This window comes from Carassius carassius, chromosome 15 (genome assembly GCF_963082965.1).
Source record: "Carassius carassius chromosome 15, fCarCar2.1, whole genome shotgun sequence".
NCBI lineage: Eukaryota > Metazoa > Chordata > Actinopteri > Cypriniformes > Cyprinidae > Carassius > Carassius carassius.
The window spans coordinates 2,742,027-2,766,098 of NC_081769.1; the positions used below are offsets into that span (position 1 = coordinate 2,742,027).

At 36.9% G+C, this 24,072-nt stretch overlaps 2 protein-coding genes across 2 annotated transcripts; one reads left to right on the forward strand and one right to left on the reverse strand.

Moving 5' to 3' along the window:
* The first annotated feature begins 219 nt into the window (after positions 1–219).
* rpa2 (replication protein A2) lies at positions 220–16,416 on the forward strand. Its single transcript, XM_059567240.1, has 9 exons — positions 220–374; positions 586–677; positions 1,914–2,015; positions 6,324–6,437; positions 7,379–7,453; positions 7,826–7,942; positions 13,458–13,577; positions 13,995–14,089; positions 16,156–16,416. Exons 1-9 carry the CDS (start codon positions 362–364, stop codon positions 16,241–16,243), a joined length of 816 nt encoding a protein of 271 aa, XP_059423223.1. The 5' UTR covers positions 220–361; the 3' UTR covers positions 16,244–16,416.
* A 95-nt stretch (positions 16,417–16,511) lies between these two features.
* themis2 (thymocyte selection associated family member 2) lies at positions 16,512–23,971 on the reverse strand. The gene is made up of 6 exons (XM_059567241.1): positions 23,742–23,971; positions 22,199–22,339; positions 20,898–21,323; positions 18,168–19,333; positions 16,795–16,903; positions 16,512–16,677 (listed from the first exon to the last, which is right to left on the reverse strand). Exons 1-6 carry the CDS (start codon positions 23,836–23,838, stop codon positions 16,583–16,585), a joined length of 2,034 nt encoding a protein of 677 aa, XP_059423224.1. The 5' UTR covers positions 23,839–23,971; the 3' UTR covers positions 16,512–16,582.
* Between the last annotated feature and the right edge of the window lie 101 nt (positions 23,972–24,072).

Here is a 24,072-nt window from a genome sequence, read left to right on the forward strand (position 1 = left end):
TGTTTTATGTAATATAATAAAATATAATATAATATAACAAAAGTATATAGTTAAAGAGTTCACCAAATTAAATCGCATAAACAAATCACCTTAAATTTGAGGCTTCTTTTATTAGTTTTAAAATATGTAAAGGGGTCAGAGTAATTCTTTTGTTGAGGAAAAAAAAGTTTTAGTTTTAAAAGAAAAAAGTAAATCTGTAATCTTCTGAAGGACTTTCGCGGCACTGCTGGTACGCGCGTGCGCACTTTCAGCGCGCGGACTTACTCGTGACGTCAAGCAGTGCGCGATCGGCAGTGGCGGGAGATTTTCCAGTGTGTTATCGATCAAGTTCGTGTTCAGGAGAAAAACATTAACGAGTAAAATGTGGAACCAAGGTATTTGTTTCAGTAATGATCTGTATTTGTGTTTAACAAGCGGTGGCTCCTAGTATACTGAGTTTTGCTAACTGCTAATTCGACTCTCGAGAGCGCATCGTGTTGTTGTCTGTTACTCGCGCTACAGTCCTGCTTCACTGTGAACATGTCGATGTGGGTTTACACATGCAGTGCTCTCGATGGAAATATAAACTCTCTCTGTGTTTCTCAGGTAAATACGGTGAGGCTAATGTGTCTGGATACACTCAGTCTCCAGGAGGATTCGGGTCTCCAGCCGCATCTCAGGGAGGAGACAAGAAAGGGGTCAGTATCTTCAGTCTCGAGTCTGTATGAAACCTGTCTGTGTGCATGAATTATATATAACTCAACAAAAGCAGAATAAGAATTCAACTGATGAGTTCAGATGAAAAAGCCTCTAAGTGCCGTCTGAAACGTTCTTCTAAAATGAGTTATTATTATTCTAATATTCAGTTATTTTACTTTAAGGGAAGACACTGCATGTAAACATTTTTTTCATGCACCTGTTAATTTTTTGATTTTGGGCTTTTTGGCTTTTCATAAAGTGTTTTTTCAGAGTAATGGAAAGAAAACCTACAAAAGACACTATTAAGTATTTCTTTTATAGCACTGTGTTGATAGATTTCAAGTACAATACATATTTTTAAATGCCGTCTTCTCAAAATGAGTTTTTTCTCCAACACTGAGCCATACATCTCCACTTCAGTGGCACTTTCACACACCAAACGTTACATATTTATTCCTTTCTGTAATCTAAAGGTTTTTACAAAGGCATTTGTTCATATATAATTTTCTTGATCAAATACAACATTCTATTCCCACCAAAATTGTGAAAATATATCCGGTAGTTTTGCGGCTGTTCAAAGTAGTTTCTGAATTATGGAGTGACAAAAAGAGACACCCAGAACTCCCTCTGTAAAAAAATGTGACTCTAATATGCCCAAAAAATTAGACTAGAATTTTTAAATTGACTTCACCCGGTGTTCAGATTTTTGTTCTAGAAATTTATTCAAATTAGGGCATATCTCAATTGCTTATTTAAACATACCATTTTTAGAAAACTGTTGGCAATTATCAATGTAATCAATCTACTTAGTAAGTAAGGTGATAACAATTAGTTTTTTCTTTTACTCTGTTCACCTGCAGTGTTTCGCCGCAATGAAAATAACCTATTCAGTGCCATTAAATGTTTATTATATTTAGTCTCCCTCTTTAGAAAATCGACCAAAATACTGATGACGACTTCTCTGGCTTGGAAACAGTGTTGTTTTTTTGTTAACTCAGTCTAAAACTATTAAGATAGCTTGCAATAATTTGTAATGAAATATGAAAAAATTTAATATATGTAAAATATGAAAACGGAAAATCTGAGATGTTGCAGCTACCTAAAGGAAATACTAATGACTAGTTAATTACTAAACAGAAATCAAAGTAAATCAAAGCTAAAAAAAAAAAAAAAAGTATCAAGTTGGCAAAAGCACTGAAGCAGGGTGAGAGTAAAGTGTGCTGTGTGTTGTGCAGAGAGCTCGAGCGCAGCAGATCGTTCCCTGCACCGTGTCCCAGCTGATGTCTGCGGTGCAGGCCGAGGACGTCTTCAGAGTGGGAGAGGTCGAGATCGCACAGGTCAGTCTGATAACATACATCTACATCTGCATGTGTCATCGAAGTCAGGGAACACAATAGACCGGAAGAGAATTGGGGCCAAGCGATGATAATAAAATAATAAAACCATCTTGAGATTAAAGTCATCATATTGCGAGATTAAACTCGTTAAATTTCGAGAATAAATTTGTGTTTTGAGAAAAAAGTCGAAATGAAATGTAGAGAATAATGCATTCGATCAGAGTTCATTGCGTAGCCTACTGATAAAGGACATGTCAGAGTTGGATCACTTAGTCAAGGTATATTTTAGAAATACTATCAACTTTAGCTAATTATTAATCATTTAAAACGGCAGATTCTTGCCTTTTTCGAAAATGTTGTTATTGTTTTAAAAACTGTAATTCTCAGTGCTCTAAATAATTACAACTCATCTTTACTAACAGCGGAAGTCCTATATCCCAAACTACCATTTGTACCTTTTATTATATATTTGATTTCTTAAAAATGTCTTTTATTACCTGAATTACTTCTGTCCAAAATAATTGTATTATTTTGCAATATATGAGTATAATGGGCTTTAAGTTCACCGCAGTTTCTCCAACATGCTGAAGATAAGTGATTGGTAGATATTTCTGGTGTTATACAGCATATTAATTTTCCAAGCACACTCTTGCCAATGTGGAGAATCTTACATTTTCTTTTAAACTTTGTTTCCAATCTCCTTCTCTTATTTTATCATCTAATTCAGTTTCCCACTTTGTTTTAATATTATATAAACCCATATACTTAATTGCTTTGAAAATATTATTTATTCGACCCATCAATTTATCTACTCTATTTTACTAACTTTAATCATAAAACACAACAGAGGGTGAATATCATCTATTTTTTGTTTTATTTTAATCTCATCCTTTAACGTATTTGAAAATATTTGTAAAATAATGTTTTATTTTTATTTTTTCACCAATACTCTCAAATGTCTCCGTCTCCTTTTTTATTTTAATCCTCAGACACCACTGCTTTAGTTCTCATGGACCAATATCCTCATCTTTGACTTTTGATCTTTTTTTTTCTTCTTTTTCTTTAAAACTAGGGCCTCGTTTATACCTGGTGTTAACTCTTTCCCCGCCTTTGACAGAATTTTCCGGCTTTCCATGTTTTCATTGTTATACAGTAGGAGGCGCTATTGCAAATCTTCTGAAAGAGTACTGAATCTCTGGATTGAAACACAGGTGAAGAAGAACCAGAAACAAGTGATCGCAGATGAAACGGTGCAATTATCAAACATTAAACCACATCTAAATGAAAACGGCCTTCTGTTACTGACTGAAATGTTGACCAAGGACGTGGTTTAGGACTGTGAAGCTCCACTCCGTCTATGTTTTCATCTTCATTCTGAATCCTATTCTGATTTAGTCCTTGGGAAAACAAAAAGGCTCTGGTCTTTTTGGACCGATATTCATACAACAAAATACTCTTAAGGAGCGAGCTTTAAAAATAATTAATAAACAAACACTGATGGGAGGGTGCTAATGTTTGTCATCCCGACTCATACAGACTGATCTATTTTGCATTAACAAACGAACTGACTGTACATTATTTGTATTTACTTACCAAAAATGAAGTCTGTGAGTTTGATTTACCAAAAGACAAGTTTATGTTGAATTAAGCTTCAATTATTTTTGCCCAAACCGAGTCAGAAGCTGGCTACTCTTTAAGATCTCTTTTAGTAAATCAATCTCACTGGCTTTAAAGCAAGAAAGAATGTCATTTTGTAGTAACTGTTACTGTGGATAAAATGTTTTTTAAGACTGTGTTTTTCTGTGTACCGCTTGAGGACGCTCTTGGTGGTTTGTGTTTCTTAGATCCACTTCTCTAAATAACTACCCTTGATATACCACAGTGCCACAGTATGTGTGAGTGTGTGATGATGCTCCGAACCGACCACACGTGAACACACTCACCCCTTTATCATCTGAATTAAATGTTTCAAAGGGGTCATATGACGTTGCTAAAAAAAAAAAAAGAACATAATTTTGTGTATTTGGTCTTATGCAATGTGTTTATGTGGTTTAATGTTAAAAAAACACATTGTCCACATACTGTAGGATATTATTTCTCCCCACCTTGTGCCCCATCTTTCTGAAACAAGTTTTTTTTTTTTACAAAACTCATCGTTCTGAAAAGCGAGGTGTGCTCTGATTGGGCAGCAGTCTATCCAGTGCACTGTGATTGGCCGAATACCTTAAGCCTAATACCTAATGAATACCTGTCACTTTTCTGTCATTTTCTTCAAAGTATTTTTGCATATTTTAAAAACAAGTTGATAGGGTTGCACAATGACAATATGCAGCAGTAATTGTGTACATGATTTCTGCTTTTCTCGTTGACGCATAATCGCCTGCAGTTATTTTCACACTAGCTATATCCTGAAAACGTTTCATTTTACATTTGTGTTATCTTGCAGTAAGCATTCATGGTTGTGGTTTACAAATATCGAGGGTTGAAATCCCCTAATAAGAGCTTTCTCTTAAAGGTGCAGTGTGTACAGTCATGGCCAAAAGTTTTGAGAATTACATAAAAATTAGTTTTCAAAAAGTTTGCTGCTAAACTGCTTTTAGATCTTTGTTCCAGTTGTTTCTGTGATGTACTGAAATATCTGCAATTCGACTGGGCATGCTCTCAATCAACTTCTGGGCCAAATCCTGACTGATAGCAACCCATTCTTTCATAATCACTTCTTGGAGTTTGTCAGAATTAGTGGGTTTTTGTTTGTCCACCCTCCTCTTGAGGATTGACCACAAGTTCTCAATGGGATTAAGATCTGGGGAGTTTCCAGGCCATGGACCCAAAATTTCAACATTCTGGTCCCCGAGCCACTTAGTTATCACTTTTGCCTTATGGCACGGTGCTCCATCGTGCTGGAAAATGCATTGTTCTTCACCAAACTGTTGTTGGATTGTTGGAAGAAGTTGCTGTTGGAGGGTGTTTTGGTACCATTCTTTATTCATGGCTGTGTTTTTGGGCAGAAATGTGTGTGACTCCCTTGGATGAGAAGCAACCCCACACATGAATGGTGTCAGGATGCTTTACTGTTGGCATGACACAGGACTGATGGTAGCGCTCACCTTTTCTCCGGACAAGTCTTTTTCCAGATGCCCCAAACAATTGGAAAGGGGCTTCATCGGAGAATATGACTTTGCCCCAGTCCTCAGCAGTCCATTCACTATACTTTCTGCAGAAGATCAATCTGTCCCTGATGTTTTTTTTTGGAGAGAAGTGGCTTCTTTGCTGCCCTTCTTGACACCAGGCCATCTTCCAGAAGTCTTGTCCTCACTGTGCGTGCAGATGCGCTCACATCTGCCTGCTGCCATTCCTGAGCAAGCTCTGCACTGGTGGCACTCCGATCCCGCAGCTCAATCCTCTTTAGGAGACGATCCTGGCGCTTGCTGGACTTTCTTGGACGCCCTGAAGCCTTCTTTACAAGAATTGAACCTCTTTCCTTGAAGTTCTTGATGATCCTATAAATTGTTGATTTAGGTGTAATCTTAGTAGCCACAATATCCTTGCCTGTGAAGCCATTTTTATGCAACGCAATGATGGCTGCACGCGTTTCTTTGCAGGTCACCATGGTTAACAATGGAAGAACAATGATTTCAAGCATCACCCTCCTTTTAACATGTCAAGTCTGCCATTCTAACCCAATCAGCCAGACATAATGATCTCCAGCCTTGTGCTCGTCAACATTCTCACCTGAGTTAACAAGACGATTACTGAAATGATCTCAGCAGCTCCTTTAATGACAGCAATGAAACGCAGTGGAAAGGTTTTGGTATTAAGTTAATTTTCATGGCAAAGAAGGACTATGCAATTCATCTGATCACTCTTCATAACATTTTGGAGTATATGCAAATTGCTATTATAAAAACTTAAGCAGCAACTTTTTCATTTTCCAATATTTATGTATTTCTCAAAACTTTTGGCCACGACTGTAATATTTAGGATGATCTATTGACAGAAATGCAATATAAAAGTGAATGTCGTGACATTTGCCAATTGTGGTGACCCATACTCAGAATTGGTGCTCTGCATTTAACCCATCCAAAGATTTTAATGGGGAAAAACAGAATCCAGAAAAATTAAAATGGGGAGGGAAAAAAAACAGAATTTGGTAAATATAAAAGTGATTTCATAGGACCCTACGCCAGGGTCATGATGAAACAGGAAAGTAGTTGTGCAAGCATTTGTGGCTGATATACTTGTGCAAGCATATCCCTAATATGTTTACACAAAGGCCCTTTATTTTTGTTTTCGTCTGGATTTGTGTAGGTAACTATTGTTGGTGTGATCAGAAGCACTGATAAATCCACGATCAACATCCAGTATAAGGTGGATGACATGACGGCGGCTCCCATGGATGTGAAGCAGTGGATCGACACCGAGGTACTGCTTCAGATGGCTTCCAGAGCTGGGATCATATTGAGATTCGATTTGTAGTTAACTTAAACCAATAACAATCATATTCGTTACTTGAAAATTTAAATATACATTTATTTCAGCTAGTTTTCAGATTATATAGATGTGTTTAAACAATCAAGAACCATTAAAAATGACAAAACACAACTACTAAAAATTAAAATGTTAAATATCAAGATAAAAAATAGTTCAAAATATGAACAAAAACTAAAATAGTATCCCAATGATACAAAACTGGCACTGCAATGAATAAATGAAGTGATGGACATTTCTATAGTTAATAGATTTGTCTGGTTATCCTCAGATGTGTTTGCTAGACACGCTAGAAATTTGTCCTTTCTTAAGTGCAACTTCTGTGGTTTCTGCAGGTCCTAAAATGGTCTTAAGTTTTAATTCGCACTTTGTCTTTGCACTAAAGGCCTTTAGAAAATCTTAATCAGAGCAGAAAGACTTAAATTTATAGTCACAGCAATAAATGGTTCATGCATTGTGAAAATTAATATCTTCCTCAGTGTTTATTTTTTGTAATAAAATCTCAACGTCCTTAAATTAAGGAACTTTAATTTACTTGAGATTCAGATTTCTCAAATCTTCACACAGTTGAGTTTATGCTTCAAACAGATACCTGTCATTGGGGAATGAAAACTTATTTTCCGTTTGAATTAAGTGCATTTTTTCTAAGCTCATTGACAGACACTTGGTTAAATTAAGTTTCTCATAAAACAAGACTTCTGACTTTCTGTCTTTTATACTTCAAGTAACTGTATCTTCATAAAATTGGCCATCATCAGACCTGCAGAAACCCTGATGAAATTGTTTAAATATATATTTATTCAGAAACTTAAGTCATGGAAATTGACTGATCAAAAAGTTTGGGAATGTTTATTCATAAGTCTTTGTTTTTCCAGGACATGGGTGTGGATAACTCAGTCATTCCTCCAGGCTCTTATGTCAAAGTCTCCGGCAACCTCCGCTCTTTTCAGGTGAGAACTTGTGAAAATCGATGAAAATCTAAATTAAAGTGCTGTTGTATATGTGCTTACATGTGTAAGTGTGAATGGAGTTGTTGCACAATGTCATTATATTATAATTTCCTGTGCATTCTGCAGTTTGAGAAATGAAATATATATATATTTTTTTTTTACTTCATGGATTCAAGATCACTGTTTATATTCCTCTGCTGGGAGATTTGGCAGGTTCATAACTCACTTGTGCACCATTTGTTTATCTTCAAATAGAGTACCCTACTTGCCCATTGGTCTCCATCCATCATGGCTCCCTGAACATGTTCAGTAATATATTTATATGTTAATAGTGTATGAAGCACCAACCAGGAGTGTTTGGTCTCATTGCAGAATAACCGGTCTTTGGTGGCGTTCAGCGTCCGAGTGCTGGAGGACATGAATGAAGTCACCTCGCACATGCTGGAGGTTGTAAACGCTCATATGCAGCAGAGCAAACCACAGAGCATGGTGAGATTAACATATCCTTCTCACCCTACCCTTCTGCTTTTCTCTCACACTGCAGCTCATAGATGACATTTATGATATGCTTATTTGTGCATGATGGGGTTGGTTATGAATTAAACCGATGCAGGGCTCGTATGTAAACAATATATCCATGTACATGCATTGCGTACGTAGTTTACGTATGTGATGCTTTCCAAAATGGAGCAATAGGGTGACGCGGAGGAGGTTAATTGTTGAATAAAGTCTTCTTTTTTTTCTCTTGCATGAAAAGTATTCTCGTAGCTTTGTAAAATTATGGTAGATTTAAGTTTTTGGGTGAACTATCCCTTTAAGCCGAATTAGGAGTGGCCGATCTTCCCAAAATATCATATCACCATCTTTTCACATCAAATCACAGTCCGAATCATGATCTTCCCAATTTTAAGAGGTACTATAAAGATTATCCAGACTGGAACAAGCATTTGCTTCATCTGCTTGAACAATTTAAACACTGTATTGCATTAAACATCATCCAAAATGTTGATTAAAGCCTGAGTTAAACTTTAAATGCTATGCTACATTACTATATGAATCAGACATACATTGATTCTTATTAAAGTTAAAAGGGGATTCAGTCAGGAGCAGTGAGTGATTTTCTGTGTTTGGTTGTTTAATTAACATTAATGACACAGACAGTAGCAGGTATTTGCGTTAGACTTGATGAAATTGATCTAATATACTGACACTCGTTCATTTTCTTGCCTAGTTGTTTATGTTCACTTAAGACTTAACTGACTGACTGTCTATACATAAATACTCAGACATATTTCTGTGTGTATTTGACCGTTAATGCACACCTCTGAAAACCCAAGGATACTTCTCTCGTCTGTGTTTAGCTGTGTGCACACAGAACATGATTCATTTGCATTTCATGTGCTTTTAATAACCCTTATTGAAATAAAGCATGCCCCACGGTAGACTGCATTATATGCTAGTCACATTACATGATTGGACTGATTTGGAAGTTAGGTTTTGGGGAAGCGAAACACACCGATTAAAAGGAGTGGAACGGAGTGCTGCACAAATCGTAATCTGAAACTAAAATGTGATTCTTCGCACTATTACTGCTAGCTCACGTTGTGTTGTTTTTGAATGCGTCACCATGCGAGGAAGAAACATGGAGACGTGATGTGATTTGACCGGCCACAGTCATCTAGTGGGCAATCATTGCTCTAGTCTCAACCTTATAATGAAGATTATTAGTGAATATGATTCACTTGAAGTAGGTCATAGACTTCATCTTCAGCATCGATCACAATATAAAATCATCAGTTCGCCTACCCCCGAGCACAATGTTACAGATCAAGATGCTCTCTGGAAGATTTCCAAATCTTATATAATGTAATATATGAAAAAATTACCCAACATTCTGTGCTTTACATTTTAATATTTCTGGTTTACGTTTGATAATAAAAGGTCATGTGGAAGTAATTTAATTCAGAAAACTTCAATTTAATATTTATTAAAATGGCAATAATAATTGTACCATGAGTTTGAATAGTCTAATTAGTTAAATTCATTAAACTGATTTAACAATAATAATAATGCCCCTTTTTTTTCCAATAAAATTTTTCTTGGTTCTGTTTTTCACTTTTCTAAAATTGTATTATCAAAAACGGTGGTAGTCAAATGCATACATCTTTACAAATTATTTTTTTTTAATGTAATTATATGACGTTTGATCAATCCTTTCATTTTTGGGCAGGCAAAGTGCTGCACAACAGAAGTTTAGTGTTTCCTTAAAGTAATGTTTCTGAGAACTGCATTCTACTGTGCAGCTGTAATATACTTATTTCTGTCATAAACTGAAGAGTTAAACCCAACTTCTACTTTGATGTGTTGTTGAGTTGATCTGTATTCTGGTGGTTGTTCTCAAATGAAATGCTGGTAGTGTGCTCTGATCAGGATTCTTGAGGCCGATCACCAAAAGCAGTATCCGCTGATACAATCAAAGATGTGATCTTTTTAAAGCCTTCTTTTTATCATGTAGGATTATTTATTCTAAGAGTCCAATCAGGAATTTTAGACATTCAGGACCTTAATTAATTTTTTTAAATTGAATTCCCCTCTTAGGTGACTCTTGTAAGAGGGGATCATTTCCAGTACAACTGTTGTTTTGTTCAGAGTTCAGACTAATGCTAAAATCGACCCATGTTTTTACCCTGCAAACACACAGAGCTTTAAATGTGAACTGGTGGATTGATAAGAAGACAATGCATGATAAATATCTAAACATAGGGCTGTGTGATATGTATGGTCTGCGATAATATCGTAATTGTTGTTTTAACAATTTGTGATTTAATATTAATATATCGCGAAAAGCAAACTCAAAACAGGACCATTTTGTTCCTGAATGAATCAACCGTTTCAATGATTCGGTTCAATCCTAATGACTCACTCATTAACAGTGACTTGCTGCTGCCTACTGGGGGTTTTAATTGAACATCTTAAAGGTCCCATGACATGGATTATTTCCTTTTCTTTAAATGCTTTTTAATGTTTCCTTAGGTGTACTTATATTGTTAGTATGATTTTTACATTTAAAATTTAGAAATAAAAAGCATTTTTATATCCTGATAATAGCCCTCTGGCTTGAATGCTCTGTTTGAAGGGGCGTGTCTGCTGTGAGACTTCGAGTAAACCACAACTGTTGTGATTGGCTGACATCTTTGCATTCGAAATGCGTATTACATGTGGAACCCCTGTCAAATATATATATATATACTACAGCTGTCGAGATTAACGAATCGTGGATTTGTTGATTATATAATTATTTTTTCGATCTTTTCCCATCACATGAAAGGCTGCAGTGATGAGCTGAGTAGACAGAGTCTGTTTATCGCGTGAATGAAGTGATCTCGTCATTATTGCAACACGTTTTCTCTCACACAATGCTTTCACCACAACTAACAGCAAACACATGAATACAGTAAAAGCTTTGTTGTGCAGCATAACAGCGTCATTCATTGTAACGGCAGTTTGGGCAAGAGTGCAGATATATTCGCGATGTGTGACAGCTCCGAAAAAAAGGGAGCGTTCTTTGATCGCTCTCTGTAGTTAAATCACAATTTAAATAACAGATTTGTTTCATGCTACTAAGAGAAACAACGTGAAGTTGATCGTTTAGTCACTGGCTTGATTCACTGATGCATAAACAGTATTAAACGATTTAGAAAGAAAGTCTGTGTGAACTTGAATGATTAACTACACATCAGAAATCACTGATCACAGATCAGGCATTAATGAACACTGTTACTCACTGTTTGTGCCGGTGCTGTCGAATCCATATCGTAAAAGTCTGTTTGTAACGCCTGTGCTGACATTGCGATTGAATCATATGTAAATATTTGGGCAGGCAAAGCAGAGAAAGGGGAGGTAACATTTCTCCTTACAACGTCACAAAGAGGAGATTCCAGATCAGACCGTTTGAGCTTCCATTTTCTCAGAGGCAGAGAAAGATAGTAAAATCTCGATTTACACCGATTAAAATTTTTAGAAACTTGGGGACCACATACATGCTAGGGGAAGTCATATTAATGTTAAAAAACCTCAGAAAGTGAAATTTTCATGTCATAGGACCTTTAAGGTATGTTTTCATCGTTTTTAAATAATTTCAAACATCAGTTTTCAATATTTTATGTTTAAAATATCAAAACATTATTTATGCATTTGTAACTGCAGGTTAAAGTATATTCCATGTCCCACAGAGTGCATTAAACAGTAAATGCATGTAAATGACACTTCTAATGCAGCCTCTGTGTTTCCTCTGCATGAAAAAATATAATTTCTGTTGATGCTGATTTAATTTGCTTGGTAACAACTCAAATGCAAGAATTTGACTGAGAAGATGGTGCACACTTTTGGAAAAAAAAATATGGCTTAAAGGTTAAAAGGCCCATTAAAACTTGAACTGACCACACAGAATATGAAGAATATCGAAAAATTCATGAGTCCGCTGTCCACAGCAGTCCCTAAGATATCAGCACAATAACACACTTGTGTAATTATCGTTATTGATAAAATCCCAGAATATTAGCAGAATATATTTTGGTCAATATCGCACACCCCTAATTTAATTAATTGATATATTAATTTATTGATAATTGTTTCAATTAATATAATACTTTTGACTCATCCATTTTCTTAACAGTGGTTTAAAGGCTGAAGTGTAAAGTTTATCGAAATTTTTTCTTTTTATAGGCATTGCCCTATACCCCACTCATATGGTATTCATTTTATTTGTGCAGGTCTTAAAGTCTTAAATTTGAGCTTAAAAATCCTGCAAAAGCTCGCCGTGCAGTTGTTGCACAATAGCTTACACAGCGCAAGCCTGATATTGTGAGCTGTATGTGAGGCGGCCTTTAACACCGGGTTCTCACACACACACACACACACACACACACAGCGTTTGCAGTGCAGTCCATGTGTGGTACATTAGCATCTTTCACACAGGAGTCTGCTCCTGATCCATGGCTTTTTACTACAAACACAGCTTTTATCCATTATTTAGTTTTAAAGTCTAAACATTGTTACTGGAAATGCTTTTTCAGTTCTGGTTTTACACCGTGCAGTAGCTAATACACACATATGTGTGTTTAAACGCAGTAAATGTAAGAAACATTATTCAGTGCTTTTAATTTTGCATTTACTTCTAGATTGATGTATTAAGTTACTCAAACAAGTGGCAAAACATTTAAACTACTTTTCTTACCACATTCTAAATTAAATCTCACCATTGACAGAATCCGCTCTTCTGCCTTTTCTTAAGCGTTGAAATCTTTATTACAAGCAATCCCGCAGTTCCTCCACGCGTTCAATCTATTATTGCCTTGATTATCTAAAAGTGCTCTTTTCCTTTCAGCCTAGCCTTCGTTGACTGAAACAGTAGACAGTGCAGTGTGAACGTTTGGATCCATTAACATGAGCACAGAAAGAATAAGCGCACACACACACACACACACTGCAAACAGAGTAATGTAAACCTGGCATTATTATGTGTGTGTGCTGCGAGTGTGCATGAGTGCACCGTCTCCAGGAGAGCACACGAGCGCTGAATGGTTTAAACACAGGCAAGAATTCAAAAGAAATGCAGTTTATAAACTTAAGTGAGGATGCAACACTGCCTCGATAGTACAAGTGACAATTCCTGTGTGGACTGTGCAGCTCGCTGACAACGCCTCGCTCTCACGTCGTCCGCTAGAGATCGGCCTTTATACAGACCGCCGATCCTAAAGGCTGGTGTGTGCAGCAGACCGACCTACAGAGTGCACTTTACTGCGTAGTGTTCACACACACTCGTCCATATCATCACTCAACTGCACAGCTCTGTTTGATTTGTCATCCAAAACCATAGGGCCCTAAATAATCAAATATGTCAAATAATATAATCTCTTACACGTTTCATTGTGTTTGCATTAATGTTTTTTTTTCTCTCTGTTGTGACTAAAGTGTTTGCTAATCAAAGCTGTTTCTGTTATAGATGGGAGGAGGTGCAGGAACGAACATGATGCCCGCGGTGCACACTAGCATGAGCTCCACAGGAAGTTACTCTGGTGCTAATATGATGTTAGTCAACGGTTTAAGTGCCAACCAGAATCAGGCGAGTCAAAACTGCTTCATTGTACAAGAGTTGAATAACCATGTCCGTGTGTGTGTGTGTGTGTGCGTGCGCTGCCATTCAAAAGTGCAGGATCGGTAATATGTTCAAATTTTTTTTTTTTTTTTTTTTTTTTGTTTTTTTTTTTTTTTTAAACGCATCTTCTGCTCATCCAGGCTGCATTTATTTTATTCAAATGGTGAAATTGTGAAATATTGCAATTTAAAATAATGGTTTTCTGTTTTAACATACTGTAAGATTCAGGGTTAGTTTATTTTTTAATTCAGCAAGGATGTTAAATCGATAAAAAGTGATCCAAAAGACCTAAATTGCTTGTTTTCTAAATGTGGTTCTTTTTAACATTTGTATTCATCAAAGAGAGTGTTTTGGTTTTTCTGATGTGGGCTCTGGTCTCTGCAGGTTCTGGGTCTGATCAAGAGCTGTCACGAGCCTCAAGGCATCAGCATGCATGACCTGAAGCAGAAGCTGAGCAGCATGAGCGTCACGGTCATCAGGTACAGACCTCTCTTACCAGAAAGGGCTTTTGTGGTGGGCCTTAACCCAGAGAGGGATTTGACGTTGCTCTTCCTCTTTCTTAGTTTCAGTTTCTCTTCTTTGAAGCCAAGTGAGCTTTGAGAAAACATGTCCTTTATTTCCCTGAAGAGGCTTCCTCTATTTTCTGTCTGTGTTCATGTGAGCTTCGTCATATCTGGATCTCGGTGGTTTGTTTCCCAGTTTATGAGGCTAGTTCTGTTGTAATGTAGAAATGGTATTTCATCATCTTTCTGCTTTTAGTTCGGTCTTTAACAAAGATATCACAGTTTTGTATTTAATTTACTTTTGAACTTTTGTTCTGTTTTCAAATTGACTTGTAATGTCAGTTTAGCCTTTGTAACTTTCAAATCCGTTGCAAACTCTATCAGTTTCATTCTTTTAATGCACATTTTTATTTTGTTGTTAACCCTCATGTTGAGTTCCACGAGAGGATTTTCATTTTCCTAAAGATGCTAGTCATCGCAGTGGACTTCAACTTACTGAATTTAACAATAACAACTGCCCCCCCCCCCAAAAAAAAACTTTTTTTTTTGTACTTGGTTGCAGTTAAAAATGACCGGCGTACCAAAATTTCTTCTGTTTATTTCATGCTATTTTGTCACCAAATCGTGATTTAAAAATTTGTCAACTTGTTTTCTTTCAGTCAGCACAGGTTTTGTATTTCCTTAAGGAACTGTTTGATCTGAGGCTTCATTGATCTGAATGTATGCATCTCAGCTTGAGTGAACATTGCCAAAACGAAAACAAAAACATTGAATCCAGGATTAAGTGATAAAACAACATAATGAGAGATGTACGAGCAGTTTTTCAAAGGCTGGTCATTTGTGCCTGGAAACAATAAATTAGTAAAAAGATTTAACGGTTTAATAATCACTTGAAGAACAGCATAAAGTTAGTTGTCTACAGTAACAGAAACCTTTTAAATGTATAGTCCTCTTTAAACCACAACAGATGTACGTGCACATCAGGAAGGAGCTTTTATTTAAAAAAAAAACCTGACCACAAATAACCATCTCAGTAGATAACAATGCTGAGCAAAACGGCAACAGTTAAAATTAATATAAGTTACTAAGCCATCTGTCTGGCTGTTTTTGTAGTTATAATGAAGCAACAGTACAAAGAAATTCAGCAATGTGACAAATGTGCAAAAAAAAAAAAAAAAAGTGCTATGTGCAGTCCGCATTCTGACCATTAGAATTAGTAACAAGTAACAAGTGTGAGATGATCTTGACGGCAGATATGAGTGCTAAACTGATGATAAAAGTCTCACCTGCGTGAGAAAACAACCAGTCTAAGCAACTATTGAGATGTTAGCGATCAGGAAAGTGAATCTGCTCTTGGTGTCCAGACTCAACTGCTCAGTGTTTCTCATTAGTCACAGACATGTGCTCTTAGACATACCCAAGTGACATTTTTAGTAAACCTAAAGTGGAAAAAACAGTAATAAATCAGTAAAGCTGAGCTGATCACCCACATTACCGTTTAAGTTTTAAAAAACCACGTTTTTGTTTTTGAAAGAAGTCTCTTCTGCTCACCATTTAATTATTCACAAACGGCAAAAACAGACAGTGATCTTGTAAAATATTCTTACAGGTTACAGTAACTTCTATTTTAATGTTAATTTAATTTCAGTGTCATTAGTCTTTGCCAATTATAATTGATGATAATTGAGCAGTAGCTACTAATGGTTTTTATTATAAATGTTAAGATTCTTGGCTGCCTAAAATTTGTGTGCAAACCATAATGATAGTTTTTCTTTTTTTTTAGAATTCTTTGAATAGAAAGTTCAAAGGAACTGCGTTTATTTGAAACTGCTTTTCATTTTTAACCACCAGATGTTTCACGGATTGCAATATGCAAATGATTGTCAAACTCTTTCTATGTAATGCTGAACCAAGTCAACTGTGTGAAAAGCCGTCTAAAAACACAAGCCCAGGCCCGAGTCTAACATCTGTCGGCTGCACCTCATCACTTAACACCAGTTCTTTTCACTCCGGTTTGATTTTCACTTCTTTCGTTTTTCCAGGCAAATCGTGGATTTTCTCAGCAACGAAGGACACATTTTCTCCACTATTGATGAGGACCACTTCAGATCAACAGACAATGAAGCCTAATTACCTTTGTGGTCAGATCTACAAGTGTTCATGAAAAAAATAAAAAATTCAATTCGTTTGGATCATTTTAATAAAAGCACACTCATATAAAGCTATTTTCTTTCAAGTTCAGCATGCTGTAATAAAAAGCAGTGAAAAGGACATGATTTACAATAAATGTTCTATTTGTTAAACCTTGCGTTGTCTGAGTATTGAGACACAGTGAAAACTATTTCATATTAGCATAAGCTTTCGGTGCAGACTCATATTAGCTTGTGCTTTTTGTTTTTCTTTTTTTTTATTCTCTGGTTTCTTTGGCACGTCTTGCTATGAAGACCGCAGAATACAAGTGTCCTTGAACTAATAAAACAAGCTTTCGTGGGGGTTTTTAATTGTATCTTCAATAGACTCATAGTCATGTTCAGAGTCGAGGTCCGCGTCAGAGAGTCTCTGTGCTGTTAATGAGGAAGAAAAGGGAAGAATAGATTAGTATACACTATTTCAGCTCCCTGACGGGCTATTCCAAATATATAGCTTGCAACAAACGTCTTAAAATGCAAATAGAAACGAACCTGATTTGTATGCTGCTGTGGGGCTTTTCACATACGTGTTGGGCACCGTGACGCTGTCAGCTGCGGAAGAGGCTTTCCGGGGCAACAGTGGAGGGGGCAGGTCTAGAGTCTAATGGAGTTGCAGAAAGAAAAAAGAAATTCATAAGCTGCTGAGCCAGCTAAACAACTAAGAAAAGAGGAACGTGATGATGGTTTGTGTTTCTGTTCAGTAATACTGGCATGCATAGTTACCATCCCACATGGTGCTTGCAAAAGACTTTATAGCGATGGGGAGTTATGCATGTACCAATAATTCACCCAAAAACTCTCCCTTGACATGTACTTTGTTCCAGCGGAAAAAAAAAAATCATGGCATTTGCTCACACAATGAAAATGAAGGAAACAGTCAAGCTTCAAAGATGAAGTGCAACTAGTGCGACGCTGTCCGAATCTGTACCTTAAGTTTGCACTAATACGCACTGAAAATTTGACCACAGTGCTGTAAATCTGCATAGTTAATGTTTTAACAATTCACTATGAATTAGACCAGTGGGGTTTTTATTCTTCAATGCATCTGCATTTTGAACAAATCAGTTGAGTGAATGATTCATTGACTTCAAGACCGTCATGTTTCATTACTGAATTATCTGTACTTCTTTTCCATCATTTTATATTTCTGTATTCAAAATGTTATTTTTTATGCAGTTGTAATTGCTGCGATAATCTTCAGAAGCAGCTTCCTGCCAGCACTACAGTGTGCATATGGATTTTGTTGATATACTGATTTAATTTAATTGATAACAGTCCTATAGTGTCGTCTTATTCGAAATGAATTCATTGCATAGTGGGAAAGGTTATTTCTGTCACAAATTGTAAAAAAAAAAAATCGTATTTGTCTTTTATTGCGTTTGTTATTACCTTTAGAAATACCTTTATAGATCAATTATGCTGTCTAGACTTCTATTTATGGATAATATGGAGTTTGTATGTTTAAACAAGCAATAAAGGAGTATTAGCGCTTCATATTGACCCAAAACTTACAGACTACGTGATATTTTGTCAGTATCGGAGGTTGACCGCATCTATCCTGAGTCACTTTCATTGTAAAGCAAAGAGCATGTTAGAAATTTTGCTAAACATCTTTTGTTTCACTAAGCAAGTTGTATGGATTGGGAACAGGATGATCATATTTTTGGATGAGCCATACTTTTAACTGTTTCATGTAAATATATCAGCAATTGATTTTTCCATCACTAAATAACATGAACCATAGAGGGGAATTTCAGAAAATGTAGTAATTGATAATCCTGTAATGACTCATTATGAAACCTTGGTATTCGTGTTTGAACGCTGCATTTCTGTTGTAGTGGGTGAAATAAAAAGTTCATGCTTACATCTGGCAGAGGCGGAGCAGGAGCTCGTTTTTCCTTTTTCTCACAAAGTGAAAGGTTGTCAAGCTGTTTGGTCACGGCGCTCCTTAGTTTTGATGATTTCGGTTTAGATTTGGACTTCTTCGCCACTTCTGAAGTGGATGGCTTCCTCTTTGGTGGCCGAGGAGGTGGTTCCTCAATTTTGCTCACGAGTTTATGATATTCATAGTAGAATTTCTCGGTAACCTCTGTGACTGTCTCTACATGACGTTCTGGGGACGTGGACCACGGCAGATGATCGGAGGTGAAGCACAGAGACATTTGTAACCATCGTACTGGCAGCTCAAAGCACCGGTCTGGTTGATTTGGTAGACTTGTCAACACCATAGTCTCTGTGAAAGTCTCCTCAAGCTGAAGTGCTGATAACCCCATCAGGGGATCTTTTTCTAGCTCTTTGTCCCGAGTCACCACTTTAACATCCAGAGGCAAAGTGCTGCTTATTAAGTCTGTTAATTTATACTTCTTGTTGTCTGAAAGCTTTTCCACAAAGTGACCTGCCATAAACAGTGGCAGAGAGATTTCCTCGCTATCTTCTTCATCTTCCTCATCCTCGTCCTCATCCACCTCTGTAGTCCGCTTGCAAATTAAACATTCAACTTTCTGAGCAGCTCCAGATTTTTCCCCGAGTCCGTCCATCGGCGCCTTTCCCAAAACCTCCAGCTGTTCTCCGACACTGAGCGCAGGCATTCCCTCTTCCTCCACCGCCTCGCAGTGACGGGTCACGCTTACTTTCAGTCCTGGAGTCTGAGAGGATGCCAAGTATAGCTCATACACTGATTCAAATTCCCGGGCCCTTCTTCTCATTCGTCCATTATAGCTCTTGGAGATGATGAAGAACTGTTTTCCCTTCCTCCCCTTTGGAGTCGAGGCTAATATCATTGTTGTTGTGCTACACGCATGTAACACGAGCTGCCTGCCACTATGCAGTTCATGGAACCAGCTGCAATTAAAAAACTGATTGCCTTCTGGGGCATCAAGGATCTCTGCCATAGTCGGGAAGGACTGCGCTGGCTGACTCGCAACTTCAGTCATTGATAGCGGTGTTATGAAAACTAAATCCGGGAACTGTTCTGTCACGTCCTCGACATCCACTTCCAGGCTGGATGGGAACTTGACTACATTCTTCCTCACTATATGTAAAAAGAAGGAAAGAAAGAAAATCATTAACAAACATTTATTCCATGCATCAAGCCTTTATGATTTAGAGCGTCCATTCCTGCTGCTGGAGAGCCAGTGTCCTGCCGAGTTTAGCGCCATACACACCTGCCTGGATCTTTCTAGTAATCCTCAATTAGGATGTGTTTAATTAGGATTGGAGCTAATCTTTGCATGATGATGATTGCATCATTTGCATGATGATGATTACTTAGTCCCAATAATGCAGGACTCCAAATCTGTACCTGTAGTTTTCAGGTAAACCCCAAGACCTTGATTAGTGGTCCAAGTGTGTTAGTTACAGCTAAACTCTGCTGGTAGGTGGACCTCCAGGAGTAGCATTGTGTAAAGACTGATAGCCCTATTCCACCAACATAGTGCTTGACTGGGGGACCTGCAAACCACTCTTTGAGCTTGCCAAAAAAGTAATTTTACTTAATTTACATGCTGCTTTTGATGCAATGTTCAGAAGTTATAGTTCAATTCATATCAAGTAATTTCCACTTCAGACTGCTTTGCTGATTATATTATAAAGTTGCTTTCAAGGAAAGTCAATTAACTCTTCTGGTAGTTTCTTCAGGCATGCAAAACCAACTCCTATCTTCTTGAATGGGAAAATACCAGAATCTTAAACATTGCTTGCATCATTACAAATCAGCAGAAAAAAAAAAACACATGAAATATTTTCTTATCAAAGGGCAAGATGATCCAGCCAATAGACACCCAATGCATTTCAGGACAATGATGTTTCTATGAGAAGTGGAGCTTCATTACTAGTTGGCAATTTACTCTTTTTATATATATATAAGGTGAAAAGTAACAAAGTAACAATTTTTTTGGTTGGTGTTGGCGCAGTGGATAAGACACATGCCTTTGGTGTGAGACACCAATGTGTCCCTTAGCAAGACACTTAACCCCTAGTTGCTCCAGAGCCGTGCGACCTCTGACATATATAGCAATTGTAAGTCGCTTTGGATAAAAGCGTCAGCTAAATGAATAAATGTAAAACCTGAAAAACTATTTCACATTCTAGCAGATTCAGATGCTTCACATAAAAACTAAATTGCGTTCACACCTCAGTAATTAAGAGCAAAAATATAATACATATAGCTAATAAATAAGAATCCTAATAAATGAACTCAAATTCACCAAACTAGAATTAAAAATTACAGTCTTTTAAGTGCAGTTCCCATTCTCAGATCAAATAGCCTAGAAGTGCAGCTCTTCTGGTTCCATTGTTTGGAAGTCAATGGGTCTCTAAAGGGGTTTTGGGGTAAACGGCTGAAATAAGGACTGTTGCTCACACAATTCGTTCAAGATATTTTCACGTTTCATTCTAAACATTTTATCTAACAAGTGGCTCAGGGCAATTTCTGCAATAATCCAAAAAACAATGAAGGAACCATGGTGATGCTAACTTCCTGTGCTAAAAATTACATCATCTGTGCTGGACAATTATGGATCTGGCTTTGGCACCAGCAACCTGTCAACGGGACAAAGACTTGACAAATCTTTAGAGAGAAACACTATTGTACTTACTATGCATGATGGCACTAATTTCATACACTGGGCTAAAAATCAACGCGCTTCCACTGTTCTTCTCTGCTTCACTGCGGAAGTGACGACAGCTCAGTCTGGATGATGACATGATTTCCTGTAGAGAGTAGCCACGGTCACTCTGGCACTCGTAAAACTCTCCTCTGAGGTCCAGGGGAAGGAGGATCTCTGCAGAGGCCATGTTCTGCCCCAACACCTGACACCGCGCCAGTCTTTCTCCATTCCTGGCCACCTCCACTGACAACAGGGTCAGCTGTTTTCCTGCAGATAGCGTGAAGTTGTCTATAGTCAGCTCGTTTTGGCATATGAAGGTGTAGGAGCCGCAGGCGTCCACTCCAACAGGACACAAACCCACAATTTCCTCTATTGTATTGTACGGTAGGTCCTCAGCGATGAGACTGAAGTGACCTAGAGAGATGCACAGTGTGTTAATAAACTTCCCCAGTTAGCTTTCAGTCTACAAATGAATTTCCTTGAACAACTTCCTCCTTGAAGACCTAAGTTCTACAGCATCATGTCTTGTTTATGGATAGACAACTGCTTTGGATTTAAAAAAAAAAAGTGCACTTCTATAATGGATTTAAAGTGCTCTATTTTCATGCATGCATTTTCTTTCGTATTTAAGATCATCTAAGTGTTCTCAACTGCTATTTTGGGAAATAAAATAACTAAAATATTGAGTGTACTAAAAGTGGTAACTAAATACAATTTTTAAATAGAGATAGTATGTTAAAACCACATTTTAGTTCATATTTATGGTGTGCCAAAATACCAGTTGAGAAGACTTAAATGACCTTAGGTTTATCTTAAGAAGCATTTTAAGTACATTATGAAAGTGCACTTTTTCACCTGGAGATTTTATACTTAAATATTTACAAGTAATTGTTTTTAGTAATAATTTCTTCTTTCCCTATAATTTGATTTTAAATGCATGATCTCAACTTAAAGCATTGCTTGGTTTGAACATCTATGCACCATATAATGATCGATGGATAGGATAAGAAAGATCTGTATGTCTGTCCGATGTCTGGGAAACCTGTTTGAAAACAATCTTTATTTTTTTGAAAATTCAGTTTGGTGACGTTAGAACACTTCAATAACACATTTTGCCATTTCAACAATGCTTTAATCTAAACCTATGTGAATCCTGTCCCAGCTTACTTGTAATCATATGGGTTGTTTTTTACTCAATAATGTAAGAAGAGGTTTCACTAGGTCCAAATACTCAACTCTAGGTTATATTCATTTACTTGGAAACACCTTGCTGTTGTTTAAGGACTCACCTGTATATCCAGTCGGCAGTTCAAAGGAAGTTCCAGTGTCGATCTCCTCACATGACACAGACAGGAGCTCTAGACCAATGATCTTCACCAAATCTCCAGTAGATAAACACACCTCACTCCCTGAAAGCTCATACACGGAACCTGAGAAACAATAACACTTCATCATGGCCTAATTGCATAATATCCTGGGTTCATTTTATAAGAATTTCCTGTAAAATGTTAAGATGGACTTTGATCGCAAAGTCAAACATGCCATAGCCTCCTGACTGCAATAAAAGGAAAGTTGTAAATAAAAATAAAAATTCTTTTTTTTCTTTTCACATCGTTACATTGTTTTGAGGATAAGAAAAAAATATATATATATTCAGTACTAGTAAATTTTTAGTTTCCAGACCATTTATTTTTCTATAATTCTAGTGTCCTCTGTAAAACAAACGAAAAAAAAAAGAAAATGTTGGAAATAGATTTTGTATGCCTGCATTTAATAGAAATCAGATTTCCAGGACTTTGTCAGCTACAGGACACTTGCACCTGAACCAAACTTTGCACAAAGATTCTCAATCATGGCATGAAAGAGATTAGAGAATGATTTGATATGTTATAAACAGCTTAAAGTCTCTTAATATTTCCATATTAATGTGTTCTTTAGGCAACATGTAATGAAAAAATAAGCATAATAATAAGAGTAATACCCTTTTCATATAAAATCTCATATTTCATAGGAATATTGATATATCATTTATTTTTTATGTCTACCTCAAATGCCTGATAACCGTGTCCTCCAGAGTAGACATGTATATGTACGCTCCGAAAGCCTTAAAGATGTCCGGAGATATTCTCTTAAGAGAAACTATTTGAAAATGAGTCTGAATATGATACGATCTTCCTCTGTGAAGAGGCATAGTTCCTATTATCGTATGCAGCCTTTGTTTAATTTGTACTTCAATGTTGTATTTAATCAAATGAAGAACACTGTGTTTATTTGAAGCAGTGGTTCTTGGGTCAGGTCACAGAGAGTGTAGGACGAGACTAAACTCGACTGCTCGTCCGCTCTCACATCAGCTTGCACTGAAGGTTTCATATGCGCATTGTTTATTTTTATTTTTCACCCTGTTTTAAATGTAGAAATGAGTCAAATCTAAACTAAACAGAAACAGCATCATATACTGGACAAGTCACATAGGTTTCTAAAAAGTGCATGCCTGTTTAATACAGAGGGTCACAGCCCCCTATAAAGAACTAATAATAGAGTTCAGCTTCAAAATGTCATTATTTCTACATCATTGTACATCTATGGGGCTAAAATCAAAGTCTCAACAAATATTCTTGTTCCTTATTTTAAAAAATGGTTGGAAGATACATACAACTGGGAGAATTATTAACAAACACAATGCAAAATAAATGCATGGACATAGTGGAACACACACACCAAAAAAAAAAAAAACTTTTTATTATCTTGCTTCTTGTTTCGTGTTTTTATGCCTTGAGGAAGTCTCATACAGAATTCACAGAAAGAGAGAGTATATAAATCATATGAACCTACCCTGGAAATAGACCCCAGAGCAGATCTGCAGGATGCGGGGTAGAGACCGCTGATCCAGACAGCTGATGAAGAATCGCAGAGACTGGAGGTCTCCCATCTCTCACAGCTAACGGACAAGCACACACTGAGCTGCTCTTCTGTGTGCACACACTAGAACTAGAAGACAGTTCAGACTCAGAGAGGAAGTCTCAGAGGAACTCACCCAGAACCACCAACGCTGCACACAAGACTGAGTTTGCACTTGTTTATTGATTGATTGATTTAAATAGATACATTTCAATTCAATGTCAATACATGTACTTAAAATACGTTTAATAATGCATTAATAATA